Raw genomic sequence first — 18,513 nt, 5'->3', positions numbered from 1 at the left:
CAAAAACAAACTATTGAAAACAAAGCTTAGGTTCGACAGTGCGGACGTGCTCTCCACTCTCCCATATGGCTGCGAAACTTGGAACCTGAAAACCTGCCAAGAAAGGAAGCCGGATGCCTTTAATGCCAGATGTGTCCGAAGGATTCCAGGTGTATACCGGCGGGATTTTACACCCAATGTAGAAAACACTCAGAACAACCTCCAGTTTCATCCATCGTCTGCAAAAGATAGCTCAGCTGGTTTGGTCATGTCACCTGCCTTGCCTTGGTTCAAAAATGGACAAAAGAGCTAAACTCCAGAGGCGAGGTGAGAGTCACTGCCCTTGACATCAAGGCAGCATTTGACTGAGTGTGGCATCAAGGAGCTGAGAAAAACTGGAGTCAATGGGAATCAGGGGGAAAACTCTCCACTGGTTAGAGTCATACTTTGCACAAGGGAAGATGGTTGTGGTTGTTGGAGATCAATCATCTCTGCTCTGGAACATCCTGGCCAACTATCTTCAGATGCTTCATCAATGACCTTCCTTCATCATAAGGTCAGAGGTAGGGATGTTCGCTGATGACTGCACAATTTTGAGCACCATTTGAGACTCCTCAGATACTGAAGCAGTCCACATCCAGATGCAGCAAGACCGGGACAATATCCAGGCTTGGGCTGACAAGTGCAAGTAACATTTGCGCAGGTGTTCCTCCCAGCCATCTTCAGCTGCTTCATCATAAGGTCAGAAGTGGGGATGTTCACTGATGATTGCACAATGTTTAGCACCATTTGCAATTCCTCAGATACTGAAGCAGTCCATGCCCAAATGCAGCAAGATCTGGACAACATTCAGACTTGGGCTCACAAGTGGCAAGTGACTTTTACATCACACAAGTACCAGGCAATGATCATCTCCAACAAGAGAGAGTCTAACCATCAACCCTTGACATCCAATGGCATTATCGCTGAATTCCCCACTATCAGCATTCTGGGGGAGGTTACCATTGACCAGAAATTGAACTGGACTAACCATATAAATATTGTGGCTACAAGAGCAGGTCAGAGGTTAGGAATGCTGCGGTGAGTAACTCACCTCCTGACTCCCCAAAGCCTGTCCACCATCTACAAGGCAAGTCAGGAGTGTGATGGAATGCTCTCCATTTGGCTGGATGTGTGCAACTCCAACAACACTCAAGAAGCTCGCCACCATCCAGGACAAAGCAGACCACTTGATTGGCACCCCATCCATGAAGATTCACTGCCTCCACCACCAACACACAGAGGCAGCAGCGTGTACCATCTACAAGATTCACTGCAGCAACTCACCAAGGCTCCTTTGACAGCACCTTCAAAACCCATGACCGCTACCATCTACAAGGACAAGGACAGTAGACACATGGGAACACCACCACCTGGAAGTTCCCCTCCAAACCACTCACCACCCTGAATTGGAATATATCACTATTCCTTCACTGTTGCTGGGTTAAAATCCTGGAACTCCATCTGTAACAGCACTGTGTGGGTGTACCTACACCACATGGACTGTAGCAGTTCAAGAAGGCAGCTCACCACCGCCTTCTCAAGGGAAATTAGGGATGGGCAATAAAGGCTGGCCTAGCCAGCAATGCCCACCTCCCATGAATAAATAAAAAAAGGTGTTAATTTGTTTCGAAGTTCAAGATGCGAGGCTCGCCAAGGCAATAGCAGATGATTTATCAGCAGGGTTCTAGAGGTGGGTATTAAAGAGCACCAGCGCAAGCCTCATATCAAAAGTCATACTGGCAATCATGGATCAGGGCAATATCTGATGAATAATCTGAGGTGAACAGCAGCTTCCAGAACATTACAAAGCTCAGTGAAAGCTCCTACATGAATATTTCTGCGTTTCCATATGGCAATAGTTGGGAGGCTGGAAGCAGATGGTCTTTCTCCAGGTTAGAGTGAACATATCTACATTTCCAAAGAGAAGGAAAGATGGACAGAATGAGGTATTGAAGTGATGGCACAGGGATATGTTTGGAGATACACTTCTTGAGGATTATGAGAAGGATAACAATAGGTCCAGAGGTTTTATTGAATTCCCAAGAGCAGAGGATTAGAGAGAACTTAATGGAGGGTTGGCAAGGGTCCAAGTAGTGCACGTGCTTAGTATGCGGTGCTGTTAGACTTACCTCTTATATTTTGTGAACATGCATGTGCTCTGGTACTGAGTTCTTGCCAAATTGAAGGAGCAGCATTACTGGGTGGCTGCCCAGCCAGCTGGCAAGCTGTTGATATAAATGCCACTTTAAACACTAGTGAATGGAGCCAGATCGTGACTGGATTTTCCTTATTTGGTGGTGAAAGTAGATGGCATATTGCAGGAAATAGCTTTTCTGGAATTTGGTTTTGTACAGTACATATCACGTGCTCTGCACTTTTATTCCAACCTCCAGTGGCCCCAGGGCTAATAATGAGGGGTCCTGGTATTATCGCATGCAAAGACTGGAAGTCTAATCTACACCTGATGCTGGTAGCACATTGCAATGTCAATAGAAAGATCAGATATTAAAAATGTACATATTTTTCTCCTTTAGATTGGCTGCCCTCAGCTTACTTTTCTCATCCTCTAGATGCCAATTTTACAAACAGGTCCAAAGATTTCTCCTGATAGGGGAGAAAAATGGTGGGCAACAAACTTTCCTTAGCCTCTAGTGCCCAACATTCTGGGAATCCCCCCATCAGTAATGCCATGCACCGAGTGCCAGGAGCAACAGCAAAATATATTAAAATGAGCAGAGCTTCAACTATCGTACTTGAGACAGATTATTAAAATTCGTTCTTGGGATGTGGGTGTCGCTGGCTAGGCCAGCGTTTGTTGCCCATCCTTAATTGCCCTTGCTCAAAGGACATTTAAAGAGTCAACCACACTTGAGATGCTGGCGGTACTATTTATTGTCCATCCCCAGTGGTGATGGGCTGCCTTCTGATACTGCTTTTTCCTTAATAGCAGAGTAACTCTGAGGCTTCTTCAGAGTAAACTACATGGGCCAGACTGGGTAAGGGTGACGGGCTCCCTGAATTAGAAAGACATCAGTGAAGCTGTCGGATTTTTATAACACTGGTCGTTTATGTTTCCAGTCTGCGAGTTACCAATTCATTGAGTTTAATTTCATATTTGTCCTCGATGGGATTTGACTTCACAATCGCTCGTCACAAGGTGCATTTATTTAATTGTTAGCCATTTTTATTACGGGTGGCATTTTGGCACATAGCCGTTATTAATTAGTTTCCAGAGAATGAATGTTCTGTGCTGTTGCTTTACAGCAATATTCATGTCATACTTTTGTAGTAAAAAAAAATTGCAACAATTCAGACCTCCTGCCAGATCACTGAGAACACATCAAGTCTTGCTGTGACAAACTACTGTGCCTGCCTCATTTTGGTGAAATGCCCACTCCACTCTTCATCCTGTTGCCCCGCCCCGCCTCACCCCCACCACTCCCGGCCCTGCCCAGCGCAGAAATAAAACGAGTGCACATTTCTGCACTACAGCAGCGCTCTCAGATGAGACATGCTGGAAGAGCAGGCTTTTCTAACTTAATGGCGAGTTATTTTATGCAAATCCTGCGCAAGATGCAGAGGCATCAACAAACTTGGACTAAATGGCTCCTTAGTGCTGAGGCATCTTGTGACTGCCTCGATGTTATTAGTAAAATGTGAATTATGAAATTGCAGCCCAATGCATGTAGATTCTAAAATCTCCATGGAAGAGGCAGCTTTCTTTGCATCTCTTAATTTATGAAAGATATTACACAGTCAAATAACAACATCAACAGGTAACTGTTCAGGGCTCAGATCACAAGGCTGCAAGATTGAGAAAAACCCAACTGCTTCACTAATATCCCTCAGCAAAGGGACATGCGTCCACCCACAGTACATGGTTAGCCCTCTTTTGCAAGTTCTACAAACAATTGTGACAGAAGTAGGTAATAATGAGGCATTTTCAGGATCATCTACATCCTGGAAAGGAATTTAAAATAAATCTTGGGCATGTCGAAAAAAATGACATCATTTTCTGATCCTCTCTACCGGGTGGTGGCTGTGGTGACTAAAGATGCAGTGAACATCATGCTAGTTTTAAACCTCCTCCTGACCTTTTATATTGATGTACTCTAAGGCAAAAGTCTGAAATAATGCTTTTTCACATCGGTTTCATTCCTGTTTTCACTCATGCGCGTGATTGGTAAATGAGGTTGGGGCGGCAGGGTAAGGAAAGAGAGGCGGTTGTTATAAACAGTGTACTCACCTATGAAATTCTTCAGTTTTGTCTTCAGTCTGGGTCTTCAATAGCAAACAGTGGCATAGAATAGCAGCAAGGTGTCTGTACTGATGGATGTCATCCTGCCCGGGAGAAATTAGCGTTAATAAAATAAACTTTTTACTAGCAAGTAAAGCTCTGATATATAGGAAAGAGTTCCTTGTTGTTTAGCCAGTGGAAATCAGGAGAATACAGCAGGATTAAGCTTAATTTTACTCTCAGCTTGGCTCACTCTCTCTCACACGAGCCTCCACACATTGGCTCTCTTTTTAAAAAAAAATGATTCATTCTCAGGATGTGGGCATCACTGGCATGGCAAGTATTTATTGCCTATCCTTAGACGCACTAATCACAGCAGTTTGATACAAAGATGCGATGACATTGATGTGGGCCTGGAGTCACACACAGGTCTACACAGGTTAAGGATGGCAGGTTCGTAATATAGTAAACCATAAAGGATAAAATTGATGAATTGGCAGCGCAAATAGAAATAAATATGTATAGAAACATAGAAAATAGGAGGGGTAGGCCATTCGGCCCTTCGAGCCTGCTCTGCCATTCATCATGATCATGGCTGATCATCCAACTCAACAGCCTGCTCCCGCTTTCTCCCCATTTCCTTTGATCTCTTTCGCCCCAAGAGCTATATCTAACTCCTTCTTGAAAACATACAATGTTTTAGCCTCAACTACTTTCTGTGGTAACGAATTCCACAGGCTCACCACTCTCTGGGTGAAGAAATTTCTCATCTCAGTCCTAAATGGTCTACCCCTCAGACTGTGACCCCTGGTTCTGGACTCCCCCACCATCGGGAACATCCTTCCTGCATCTACCCTGTCTAGTCCTGTTAGAATTTTATAGGTTTCTATGAGATACCCCCTCATTCTTCTGAACTCCAGGAAATATAATCCTAACCTACTCAATCTCTCCTCATATGTCAGTCCCGCCATCCCAGGAATCAGTCTGTTAAACCTTCGCTGCACTCCCTCTATAGCAAGAACATCCTTCTTCAGATAAGGAGACCCAAACTACACACAATATTCCAGGTGTATTCTCACCAAGGCCCTGTATAATTGCAGCAAGACATCCCTGCTCCTGTACTCGAATCCTCTCGCTATGAAGGCCAACATACCATTTGCCTTCTTTACCACCTGCTGCACCTGCATGCTTACCTTCAGCAACTGGTGTACGAGGACACCCAGGTCTCGTTGCACATTCCTCTCTCTCAATTTATAGCCATTCAGATAATCTGCCTTCCTGTTTTTGCTACCAAAGCGGATAACCTCACATTTATCTACATTATACTGCATCTGCCATGCATTTGCCCACTCACTCAGCTTGTCCAAATCACACTGAAGCATCTTTCATCCTCCTCACAGCTCACCCCCTCACCCAGCTTTGTGACATCTGCAAATTTGGAGACATTGCATTTAGTTCCCTCATCTAAATCATTAATATATATATATTGTGAATAGCTGGGGGTCCCAGCACCGATCCTGTGGTACCCCACTAGTTACTGCCTGCCATTCGGAAAAAGACCCGTTTATTCCTACTCTTTATTTCCTATCTGCCAACCAGTTTTCTATCCATCTCAATACACTACCGCCAATCCCATGCACTTTAATTTTACACGCTAATCTCTTATGTATATGTATGATGGTATGTATGATACAATAGCCATTATAGAGACATATCTGCAAGATGACAAACACTGAGGCTTGAATATTCAAGGGTACGTGACTTTTAAGAAGGGCATGAAACTAGGAAAAGGTGGAAGGGTAGCTCTGTTAATTAAAGATGACATTGGCACAATACAGAGAGATGACCTTGGTTCTGGAGATCAAGATGTAGAATCAGTTTGGATAGAGATGAGAAATAGTAAAGGTAAGAAGTCACTTGTGGGAGTGGCCCCTCTCACGGTAACCACACTGTAGGATGGAGTGTATAGGAAGAAATAATGGGGGCTTGTGAGAAAGGTACAGCAATCATCGTGGGTGATTTTAATCTACATATAGATTGGACAAAGCAGATTGGCAAAGGTAGCCTGGACGATGAGTTCATACTGTGTGTTCTGGACAGCTTCTTAGATCAGCGCGTTTTAACAGCAACCAGAGAGCAGGCTACGTTGGATCTGGTAATGTGTAATGAGACAGGATTAATTAATTACCTGGCAGTGAAGGTGCCCCTAGGTAGCAGTGATCATAATATGATTGAATTTCACATTCAGTCTGAGGGAGAGAGGAGTGGATCTAAGACTAGCGTATGAAACCTAAATAAGGGCAATTATAAGGGCATAATGACAGAGCTGGCTAAAGTGAACTGGAAAATTAAGTTAAGGGATAGGTCAGGAGTGATGCAGACACAGATATTTAAGGAGATATTGCAGAATACTCAGGAAAGATACATTCCAGTGAGAAAGAAAGACTAACAGGAACATTATCCATGGCTAGCTAAAGAAGTTACAGGTAGTATCAAATTGAAAGAGTGTATAATTCCACAAAGATGAGTGGCAGGTCAGAAGATTGGGTAGAATATAAAGGACAGCAAAGAATGACTAAAAGATTAATAAGAAAGGAAAAAATTAGAGAAAGCTAGCTAGAAATATAAAACAGATAGGAAGAGTTTCCACAGGTATCTGTTAAGGAAAAAAATAAGCAAAGTGAGTGTTGGCCCTTTAGAGAGTGAGAATGGGGAATTAGTAATGGAAAATAAGGAAATGGCAGGTGAATTGAACAGATATTTTGCATTTGTTTTCACTGTAGAGGATACAAATAACATTCCAGAAATAATTGTGACTAGGAGGTGAAAGAGAGGGAGGAACTTGAAACAATTACAATCACCAGGTAAAGCGTACTGAGAAAATTATTAGAACTAAAAGCTGCCACAGTCCCAGATCCTGATGGACTTCATCCTAGAACCTTAAACGAGTGGCTGCTGAAATAGGAAATGTATTGGTTTTAATTTTCCAAAATGCCCTTATTCAGGAAAGGTCCCGTCAGATTGGAAAATAGTGAACGTGACTCTCTCTATTCAAGAAGGAAGGAGACAGAATGCAGGAAACTACAGGGCAGTTAGCTTAACATCTGTCATTGAGGAATTGCTGGAATCTATTAAGGAGGTTACAGTGGGTCACTTTGAAAATGTCAATGCAATCAAGAGTCAACATGGTTTTACGACAGTGAATCATGTTTGACTAATGTAGTGGAGTTCTTTGAGGAAATAGCAAGCAATGTGGATAAAGGGGAACCTGTGGATGTGCTGTACTTAGATTTCCAGAAGGCACTTTGACAAGGTGCCACATCAAAGGTTACTACACAAAATAAGAGCTCATGGTATTAGAGGGTAACATATTAGCATGGATACAGGACTGCTTAGTTAACAGGAAGCAGAGAGTAGGGATATTTTTGGGTTGGCAAGATGTGACGAGTGGAGTACCACAGAGATCAGTGCTGAGGCCTCAACTATTTATATCAATGACTTGCATGTATTGTTGCTAAATTTGCTGATGACACAAAGACAGGTGGGAAAGTAAGTTATGAAGAGGACATAAGGAGTCTGCAAAGGGATATAGATAGGTTAAGTGAGTGGGCAAAAATTTGGCAGATGGGAGTATAATGTGGGAAAATGTGAACTTGTCCACTTTGGCAGGAAGAATTGAAAAGCGGTATATTATTTCCATGGAGAGAGGTTACAGAACTCTGAGATGCAGTGGGATCTGGGCAGAGGTAGATTCTTGATTAACAAAGGAAACAAAGGTTATCGGATGTAGATGGGATGTGGAGTTGAGGCCACAATCAGATCAACCATGGTCTTATTGAATGGCAGAGCTAGCTCGAGGGGCTAAATGGCCTAACCCCTGCTCCTAACTTGTATGTTATATTAGATAGGTCCTCAAGGAGATCTTGCAGTGCAGTGGGTAATGCAGCGGGTAAATCCTTCTAACACACGGCAATAGCAGGTGGTAAGTGCCGGGGGAGAGCGGCGGTGGTTTCCTGGTCAGCCATGTGATGGAAAGGAATTGGAGCTTCTACCATCCCTATCCATAGCTCCAGACTACAGCATGCATATAAGAAGTGCATGTTGCCACAGCAACTCAGACTTCTTCTTGTGGTGGCCGGTGGGGGTGATTGTGGTGTTGGTTCAGTTGGCTGGATGGTTGGTGTGGATTGGTGCAAACAGCATGGAATTCGATCCCTGTTCCAGCTGGGGTGGGATTTGGGTCCTGCCTCCTTGCCTTACCCATGGTGGAGGTCGTGGTGCTGTGGGTCGGATTGCCTTCAGGCAGAGAACTCAAGAAGTAGCTCTGCCTTCGTCTCCTATTCAGGACCTAGCTGAATTCATGATTTATGTTAGAATACGGCTTTAAGTTAATGTGACAAATTTAATGGATTTTAAACATGTTACTTTGCCCAATAATATGATTGTAAAGTTACTTACGTTCAGATCCCATTTAACAAACTGCAAGAGAATAGTTGGTGGAGCACTTTTTATTCAAAGTACTCTCCTTCTGATACAAGTTTGATACAGAACTAGGTGGGAAAGTAAGCCTTCAGGGCACAAAGAGTTTGCAAAGAGATAAAGACAGGGATTAAATAAGTGGACATGACACTGACTGATGGAATGTCCTGTGGTGAAATGTGGGGTTATTCACTTTGATAGGAGGAGAGAAACAGAATATTTTTTTTAAATGCTGAAGAACTATTAAATGTTGGTATTCAGAGGGATTTGGATGTCCTTGTACAAGGAACACAAAGTCACTATTTAGGTTCAAAAAGAAGCTGTCAATGTTGGTCTTCATTGCAAAGGGGTTGAGCTACAAAAGTAAAAGAAATCTTACTGTAATTGTACAAGGCTCTGTGGTTTCCTTTTTTAAACAGTTTTGCTCTTCTTACTGAAGAAAGGATATACTTGCCAAAGAGGGGAGTCAATAAAGGTTCACTAGACTGATTCCTGGGATGAGAGGGTTGTTGTATGAGGAGAGATCGAGTAGAATGGGCCTATACTCTCTGAGGTTTAGAAGAATGAGAGATGGCCTCACTGAAACCTATAGGATTCTAAGGCGGCTTGACAGGGTAGATGCTGACCCTGTTTCAGCGGCTAGTGAGTTTAGAACCCGGGAGTGTAGTCTCAGGACAAGGGTCAGCCATTTAGGACTGAGCTAAGGAGGAGTTTCTTCATCTACTCCAGCGGGCTGTGGATGCTCAGAGCGTTTTCAAGGCTGAGATTAGTAGGTTTTTGGACTCTAAGGAAATAAAATGATATGAAGATTGGGTGGGAGAGTGGGTTCGAAGTCACGATCTTACTAAATGATGGAGCAGGCCCGAGGGGCAGTATGGCCTACACGTGGGCCTATTTCTTATATTATGTTCTTTGTAGACAACATCAATTTTATCATAATAAAAGCAAAATATTGGGATGCTGGAAATCTGAAATAAAAACAGAAAATGCTGGAAATACTCAGGTGGTCTGCACCTGTGGAGTGAGAAACAGAGTTAACGTTTCGAGTTTGTATGACTCCATCTTTCTCTCTCTACAGGTGCTGCCAGACCGGCTGAGTTTTTCCAGCATTTTCTATTCTAAGTTAACCATAAACCTGTTTCAGACTTATTGGTCCATCCTAGTTAGGCTACTAGTAACATGCATCAATTACAAGGATCTGTCTAATGTTAGAACAGCTTCACTCAGCTTGAGGCTGCTCAGGAGCTCTCTAATGGCAGGGGCATCACCAGAGTGGAAATGACACGGCTGTGTCACATTTATATATTGAAAGAGCTCAAAGCAGTCCACACAATTAACGACACCTGAGTATAAGAGAAAGGAATTGTATTTTCCCACCTTCATAATGTCTCAATGTGTTTTATTGCCAGTTATTTCTAAAATGTCACTGTCTTATAGGTAAACCTAGCAGCCCACAAAACAGCAATGAAGTGAATGGTAGAGTTGGTCAGGAGGATAAATGCAGGACATTGGGCAAACTCCCTGATGCTCTCTGAATAATCTTGATGGACGTTTTACATCCACTTCAAAAAAGGTAGAGAAGCCTCAGCTTAAGGTTGTACCCCAGAGATGGCAATTCTGACCATGTACAGCTTGCCACGTACTGCCCTGGTGAGGCAGCTTAATGCTCAAGAGCTAGACTGCGGCTTGACCCCATGGCCTACTGGCTCAGAGGTGAGAGTGTTACCACTGAGCCAAAGTAACACGTGAGTTACAATTTTTTTTTTTAAACTTTCACAAGACGTGGGCCTTGCTGACTAGGCTAGCAATTTTACTGCCCATCCCTAATTACCCTTGAGAAGGTGGTGGTGAGCTGCCTTCTTGAACCGCTGCAGTCCATGTGGTGTAGGTACACCCACAGTGCTGTTAGCGAGGGAGTTCCAGGATTTTGACCCAGCAACAGTGAAGGAACAGCGATATAGTTCCAAGTCAGTATGGTGAGTTGCTTGGAGGGGAACTTGCTGGTGGTGGTGTGGGCTGCTTTGTCCTAAATGGTGTTGAGCTCCAGTGTTGTTGGAGCTGCATTCATCCAGATAAGTGGAGAGTATTCCATCACACTGCTGACTTGTGCCTTGTAGATCATGGACAGGCTTTGGGAAGTCAGAAGGTGAGTTACTTGCCACAGAATTCCCAGCCTCTGACCTGCTCTTGTAGCCACAGTATTTATATAGCTAGTCCAGTTCAGTTTCTGGTCAATGGTAGCCCTCAGGATGTTGATAGCGGGGATTCAGCAATGGTAATGCCACTGAATGTCATGGGGAGATGGTTGGATTCTCTCTTGTTGGAGATAGTCATTGCCTGGCACTTGTGTGGCGCAATCATTACTTGCCACTAATCAGCCCAAGCCTAAATGTTGTCCAAGTCTTGCTGCATATGGACACAGACTTCATCAGTATCTGAAGAGTTGTGAATGGTGAACATTGTGCAATCATCTGCGAACATCCCCATTGGTTTTCCCTCCAGATTAGGATGGCTAGACCGAGGACACTACCCAGAGGAACTCCTGCATCAATGTCCTGGGACTGAGATGATTGACCAACAACCATAGCCATCTTTTTTTGTGCCAGATACGATACCAACCAGCGGAGGTCTTTCCCCCTGATTCCCATTGACTCCAGTTTTGCTAGGCTTCCATAATGTCACACTCAGTCAAATGCTGCCTTGATGTCAAGAGCAGTCACTCTCAGCTCACCTCAGGAGTTCAGCTCTTTTGTCCAAATTTGGACCAAGGCTGTAATGAGGTCAGGAGTTGAGTGGCTATGGCGAAACCCAAACAGAGTGTCAGTGAGCAGGTTAATGATGAGTAAGTGCCGCTTGATAGCACTGTCAAGGACTCCCCCTCCACCACTTTTCTGATGATGGACACTAGACTCATGGGGCGGTAATTGGCCAGGTTGGATTTGTCCTGCTTTTTGTGGACAGGACATACCTGGACAGTTTTCCACATTGCTGGGTAGGTGCCAGTGTTGTAGCTGTTTTGGAACAGCTTGGGCTAAGTGCGCAGCTAGTTCTGGAGCACAGGTCTTCAGTACTATTGCTGGAATATTGTCAGGGCCCACAGCCTTTGCAGTATCCAGTGCCTTTAGCCATTTCTTGATCTCACGTGGAGCGAATCGAATTGTCTGAAGACTGGCATCTGTGACACTGGGGACCTCAGGAGGAGGCCGAGATGGATCATCCACTCAGCACTTCTGACTGAAGATTGTAGCAAATGCTTCAGTCTTGCCTTTTGCAGCTTTTGCAACTGTTCTGTGAAGTACATTCCTAGATGGGTATGCTACCAATTGCATCTACAGCAAGGTCCATGGTATAAAACTAAGGGGCCGCAGGAAGAGAGATGAAGAAACACTATGCACAAGAGCAGCAGAGTTTGGCTCCCTCCTCTCACCACTTAATTTCAGTTTGTGCTTAACTATAGAATAAAATGTTTCAAAAGTAGTTTAGAATGTTTTCTTTTAGAAAAGCACCTCGAAGGAGGGAACTAATTAAAGTATGAGGATCAATCAAGTGTTTTATTAACGTAAGGCCCATATTCCAAAACAGACCACATTCACTTATATCATTAGCATGGTGTCTGTATATTTAACTATGGAAGTTCTAGCAATGAAACCTTTAACTGTGCATTTAATACCCTCTCTCCCCTGACCTACAGAATCGTTCCAATATAATGAATCACCATGCTCCCTCAGCTCCAAAACTAGGACTTCTTTTGTTTCTTATACCTCAGCCTAGCAAGATCTTCAGAGTGCAACACAATATAATCTCTCAAACATCTGTTCTCTTGTCCGAATACCTGGGCACAGAGCCATGAAGCATTAGATAAAAATGGGAAACTTACGTCATCAATTTTCTTCTGGCTGCAGTCATAGGTGACGTTAAAGAGAGCTTTTAGTGCCTCCATGGCAAAATCTGCCTGCTCTTTAGACAATGGAGGATGCCTGCAATCTGTGGCTACCACATATTTATCTGACCACTTGATGTCCAGTGTGTTCTCTAGGATATCGGTCAGCAACAGTAGCCCCTGTTCTTCCTTTAGCTGAGCCCTGATGTCCGTCTGCAATGCTGACAGCAGGAAAAGGAGGCGCAAGTCAAAGAACTTAATCTCATGAGACAGGTTTTTGTCTCTGTGCATCTTTAAGCGCTCACATACTCCAACGGCGAGCTTAAAGTCCACACTAAGTCGCTGCGCCTTCTCACTGTTGAACACAATGTTGCACAGACATTTTAAAGCCTCAACTTTAACACTAAAATTGGACATCTCCTGCACCGAACTTTGCGTATACTCCAATCCAGCCAGCCTCATTAGGGCCAGCATTGCCGGCCTGGTCGTCAAAGGAGCCAAAACCTTCTTGTCCCTGGAGAGAATACGGATCGTTTCTAAACAGGTGGTTTGACAGGATGGTCCCAGGTCTTTCTGCAGCACTTTCAGCAATTCATCACATATTTTCTGTCAACCATAAAACGACAGGCAGTTAGAAATTGTCTGCAAAGGGTAAACATTACATTTCAGAGCTAACACCTGAAAAGATCATTGGCCAGTGAAACAGTTAGAAAAATCATTGACATTTTGATAAAGGCGTTTAAAATGGTTTATGTGGAACACGAACACCTGCAGGGACCTGGTGGGCCGAATGGCCCATTTCTGTGCTGTGAATATTTCATAAAAACATTAAGTTGGTTAATTTACAGCATCAATTTAAAATAACCTGATTGCTTTATAATTAATGCTTTCTATTCTAAATATATGGGTTTATTTCCATCAAGAGTTCATTAAATACCGTACTACGGTAAGCCAGCTGACTCCCGCAGCTACCTTGATTATATTTCTGCCCACCCAGCTTCCTTGAAATCCCATGCTTCAGTTTCTCCGCCGCATCTGCTGGCGATGTCACCTTCCACACCAGTGCTTCCGAAATGTCTTCCTTTTCGCTCGACTGAGGATCTCCCCCACCCCCCCAACAATAATGGTCGGCGTGTCTTTCACCTGTGTCTGTCCCATTACTGCAAAGTTCAAGTGATGAAAATCTACAGTTGCTTTCCAAGAACTGACAATGGCCATTTTATTATATTTTTAATTTTTTTGGGGGGGAAAAAAGCCTACACATTCCCAGACATTGCCTAGTTGTCACTTATTCGCAGTTTTTGCCCAGTTGCTAATTTTGCCCATCTAACTAAGTAACCTGACACCCCCTTTGCTCAGACTTCTACACTCAAATCCTTGCTTTAGAACTATTAAGGGATACAGGGAAAAGGCAGGAGGAAATTAGAATGAACCAGGTGTTCTGGTTAAATGATGAGCAGGCTCAATGATTCGTAACAGGGATTTGAATTCCCATTGTCATCCACACTGCTAATCTTTGAAAGCAGCAGCTAAACCAAGTGTCCGAGACTGTACGAGGAATCAGAAATGGTGTGGTCAGTGATCACCTTCTCATTTGACTTATAAAGCAGCACAAAGTCGACCAAAATAACAGGGTGCCTGAAGGTCACCGTAAATCTAGAGCAGGGACAAAGGATTCTGCTACCCTGCCAGTTAGCTCAGAGGCCCCGAGGAGATCCACTATACTGTTGGCTTGTCTTTTCGCTGCAGCATAACTTTGCCTAGCTAAACATCCTCTAAGCCACTGGTGTGCAACAAGGAAACAAAAGAAAGTACAAAGAGTTGAAATAAGATAAAAGGGACTTTAGAATCACATTGAATGAAGTTTGCATTTGTACAAGCCTTGCATGTTCACAACCACTGGCAGACAATTTTTTTTTTTAAATCTATAAATAACACAAATGGCTAAAAGTATCTAGTCAAGTCTCCTAGCAACAAGTTCAGGGGGCTTTTCTTGAGGCTGCTGCCTTCACTTCTCTTACTAACCCACAGCAGTCAGAACCACCTGGAGTGTTTGAGCTCAGCCAGATTAACCCTCATTGTCAGTGCTTCATTGAGAAGATAGGGCTCTTATATGCAAGGAGGAAAATATACACACACAACACTCAGCCATTTCAAGTACCATATATACATGCAGGACTAGATATCTGGGTTTTAGTTTGGCGCTAAAAGCAGAAAGCATCTTGTACACAAGTTGTGCCCTCATTTCCCTCATAGTGCAGCAGGGAATTTCTGCTGCCTATTGTCCCACAAATATTGAGACATTTAAGTAGCAGTTTGCCCTCCTAACCTCCGTCATCTTAAAGAAAATCAAAGGCAGTTCAGAATAAATACAAGGGAAAAAAAAGAGAAGATCCAAAATCTGCGGTTAGAATTGGGATCAAAAGTGGGAGAAAAAATTGACACCTAAACATCACTGTGCCTGAAGAACAGAGAGAGAAGAACGAGAGAAAGTATGTATTTTATCTCACGGTCCTAAGGTAAACATGGGAGGGGAAGGCCAATCTTAGCTCATCTTTCACGAAACGCCCCAGAATTCTCATGGTAACATCCGGCTGTTTAAGTGATTTCAGGGTTTTCTACCCAAAGTCCTTTCCAGTCACTCTCTGGGTGAAGACCTTCCTGGCATCAGATTGAAATTTTCCTTTTATTAGTTGGAATCTGTGTCCCTGTAATCATGCCGTCATAGTTAAACTTGAAGTAATGTCTGACAGAGGATTGCATACATACATAGGAAATACAGCAGAAACAGGCCACTCGGCCCAACCAGTCCATGCCAGTATTTATGATCCACTCGAGTCTCTGCTCATCTTTTCTCATCCAAATCTATGCACCTATACTATTTACTTCAACCTGACTCCGCATTCTCTGACTTTATCCATTTGTTTAATATCGGAGGCCTTTTGAAAATCCAGGTAAATTATATCAAGGGGAGGTCATGCCTGACAAATCTGTTAGAATTCTTTGAGGAGGTAACGAGCAGGTTAGACAAAGGAGAGCCAATGGATGTTATCTACTTGGACTTCCAGAAGGCCTTTGACAAGGTGCCGCACAGGAGGCTGCTCAGTAAGATAAGAGCCCATGGTGTTAGAGGCAAGGTACTAGCATGGATAGAAGATTGGCTTTCTGGCAGGAGGCAGAGAGTGGGGATAAGGGGGTCCTTCTCAGGATGGCAGCCGGTGACTAGTGGAGTTCCGCAAGGGTCAGTGTTGGGACCACAACTTTTCACTTTATACATTAATGATCTAGATGAAAGAACTGAGGGCATTCTGGCTAAGTTTGCAGATGATACAAAGATAGGTGGAGGGACAGGTAGTATTGAAGAGGCGGGGAGGCTGCAGAAGGATTTAGACAAGTTAGCAGAATGGGCAAAGAAGTGGCAGATGGAATACAACGTGGGGAAGTGTGAGGTCATGCACTTTGGTAGGAAGAATAGAGGCATAGACTATTTTCTAAATGGGGAGAGAATTCAGAAATCTGGAGTGCAAAGGGACTTGGGAATCCTAGTCCAGGATTCTCTTAAGGTTAACTTGCAGGTTGAGTCGGTAGTTAGGAAAGCAAATGCAATGTTGGCATTTATTTTGAGAGGACTAGAATATAAAAGCAGGGATGTGCTGCTGAGACTTTATAAGGCTCTGGTCAGACCACATTTAGAACATTGTGAGAATTATGGGCCCCATATCTCAGGAAGGATGAGCTGGCCCTGGAGAGGGTCCAGAGGAGGTTCACGAGAATGATCCCAGGAATGAAAGGCTTAACATATGAGGAACGTTTGAGGACTCTGGGACTATACTCGATGGAGTTTAGAAGGATGAGGGGGGATCTGATTGAAACTTACAGAATGCTGAAAGGCCTGGATAGAGTGGATGTGGGGAAGATGTTTCCATTAGTAGGAGAGACTAGGACCCAAGGGCACAGCCTCAGAGTAAAGGGAAGACCTTTTAGAACAGAGATGAGGAGAAACTTCTTTAGCCAGAGAATGGTGAATCTATGGAATTCATTGCCACAGAAGGCTGTGGAGGCCAGGTCATTGAGTGTATTTAAGACCAAGACAGATAGGTTCTTGATTGGTAAGGGGATCAAAGGTTACGGGGAGAAGGCAGGAGAATGGGGTTGAGAAACTTATCAGCCATGATTAAATGGCGGAGCAGACTCGATGGGCAGAATGGCCTAATTTCTGCTCCTATGTCTTATGGTCTTATATCTACTGCATTACCATTGTCTACTCTCTCTGTTACCTCCTAAAAGAATTCAATAAGGTTGGTCAAGTAAAAAGTTTCCCTTTTGAAATCCATGCTGACTATTCATTGTTATATTTCTCATTTCTAGATGTTTTTCTATTCTCACCTTTAGTAGGGGTTCTATTATTTTTCTTACCACTGATGTTAAGCTGACTGATCTATAATTCCCTGGACATGTTTTGTCCCTCTTCTTAAGCATAAGAATTACATTAGCTATCGGCCAGTCCTCTGGCACTACATCTTTTTCTATTTAATTTTTAAATATGATTTGTAATGCCTCTGATTTCTCTTCCCCAGATTCTTCTAAAATACGTGGATGCAATCCATTAGGATCAGGGGCTTTATCCTCGGAGTTTGTTCAGTTCATTCAGTCCATCCCCCATTTTTAAATATATTTTAAATGCACTTATCTCTTTGCTGGTATCATTCAATGTCACGTCAACCTGTTCTACCTCCTTGGTAAATACCGAAGTTAAATAATTATTTAATATTTCTGCCATCCCTCTATCATTACCTGTGGTACTATCCATGGAAGGAAGTAAATTATTTGATGGCACTATTAAAAAGCAGGTTATTCTCCCAGTGTCTTGGTTAACATTCCTCCTTCAACCCATATTAAAAAAAACTCAGATTAACTGGTTACTTATTTGATGTTCTGTTTGGAACGTAGTCCAGTGATTACACAAAGATTAATTCATTGGCTGTGAAATGCTTTGGATCATCGAGGATGTGAAAGGTGCTACGTCAATATACATTTATATTATTTTCAGTGATGCTGCAAACTAAAAGCTAAATAAATTTAAAGTGCCTCTTTAGTGCGTTTAAGACATTTGTAAGTTAGTTTTATTGTAAAATACAGCACGATAAAAAAAACTACCAAGCTGTGAACAGAATGGCCAGTCCTCCCTCACTCCAACCTCTAGGGGCCGCCTTGGGGCTTAAGCTGCAGACCAAAGGTACAGGATATTGTGAAGGTGGCTTTATGTTGCACTGTGTTCTTAGGTTCCTACGGTCCTGGCCTCATGCAGCTGGTTCTAAGCCAAAGGCAAAGGCTGTTCGGACTCCAAAACCAGGGTTTTTGTTTTGCAAATCCCAGAAATTTTACCTTCAGCTTGCAGCCATGCTTCAGAAATCCCGGGTCACCAGCACAAGTCTTTTGCGATACAAACACTGTTGCCTCAGCTAAAATGATCTGACATTCAAACTGCATTAAACAAAATATATAAAGGATAGAGATAGAGATGATCATATTTCAGATATCTCCAAGTCCACAGATTGTGCTACAGGACTGATGTTTGAGATCTCCACACCATTACAGTTCAGTAGTATATTTACTGTTAAACGGCTTTGCATTAAAAGCCAATTTTCCTCTAGACAATAAAATATCTTTTATCAGTTTCTTACCTTTCTCACTTCTTCCTCGTTTTGATCAAATGTGAAAGTTCGACTGTTCTGTTAAATAAAACACACAGTAAACGACTGCAGTATCAGGAGTGTAGGAAAGTACTCTATGAAGCAAGGTTCCATAATCCATCTAACCAGTTGTAAAAACATAAATCTCAGTTACTTATTAATATCTTCCCTCAAATCTCTCTCCAATTCTGTTAAAATTTTCC

At 43.0% G+C, this 18,513-nt stretch overlaps 1 protein-coding gene across 2 annotated transcripts in view; it reads right to left on the bottom strand.

The window, feature by feature from the left end:
* Positions 1-18,513, bottom strand: part of ric8b (RIC8 guanine nucleotide exchange factor B) — a 60,303-nt gene that overhangs the window by 34,341 nt on the left and 7,449 nt on the right. The window contains exons 2-4 of one of the 2 annotated variants that reach the window (XM_078567687.1): positions 18,302-18,344; positions 12,615-13,223; positions 4,268-4,362 (exon numbers count right to left, since the gene is read on the bottom strand). In XM_078567687.1, the coding sequence (XP_078423813.1) occupies positions 4,268-4,362; positions 12,615-13,223; positions 18,302-18,344 (747 nt within the window). Of the gene's footprint in view, positions 1-4,267; positions 4,363-12,614; positions 13,224-18,301; positions 18,350-18,513 lie in introns of both variants that reach the window. The other variant, XM_078567686.1, reaches the window with a different exon arrangement.

This window comes from Cetorhinus maximus, chromosome 22 (genome assembly GCF_964194155.1).
Source record: "Cetorhinus maximus chromosome 22, sCetMax3.hap1.1, whole genome shotgun sequence".
Taxonomy (NCBI): Eukaryota; Metazoa; Chordata; class Chondrichthyes; order Lamniformes; family Cetorhinidae; genus Cetorhinus; species Cetorhinus maximus.
This window is presented reverse-complemented; position numbering and strand designations above follow the sequence as displayed.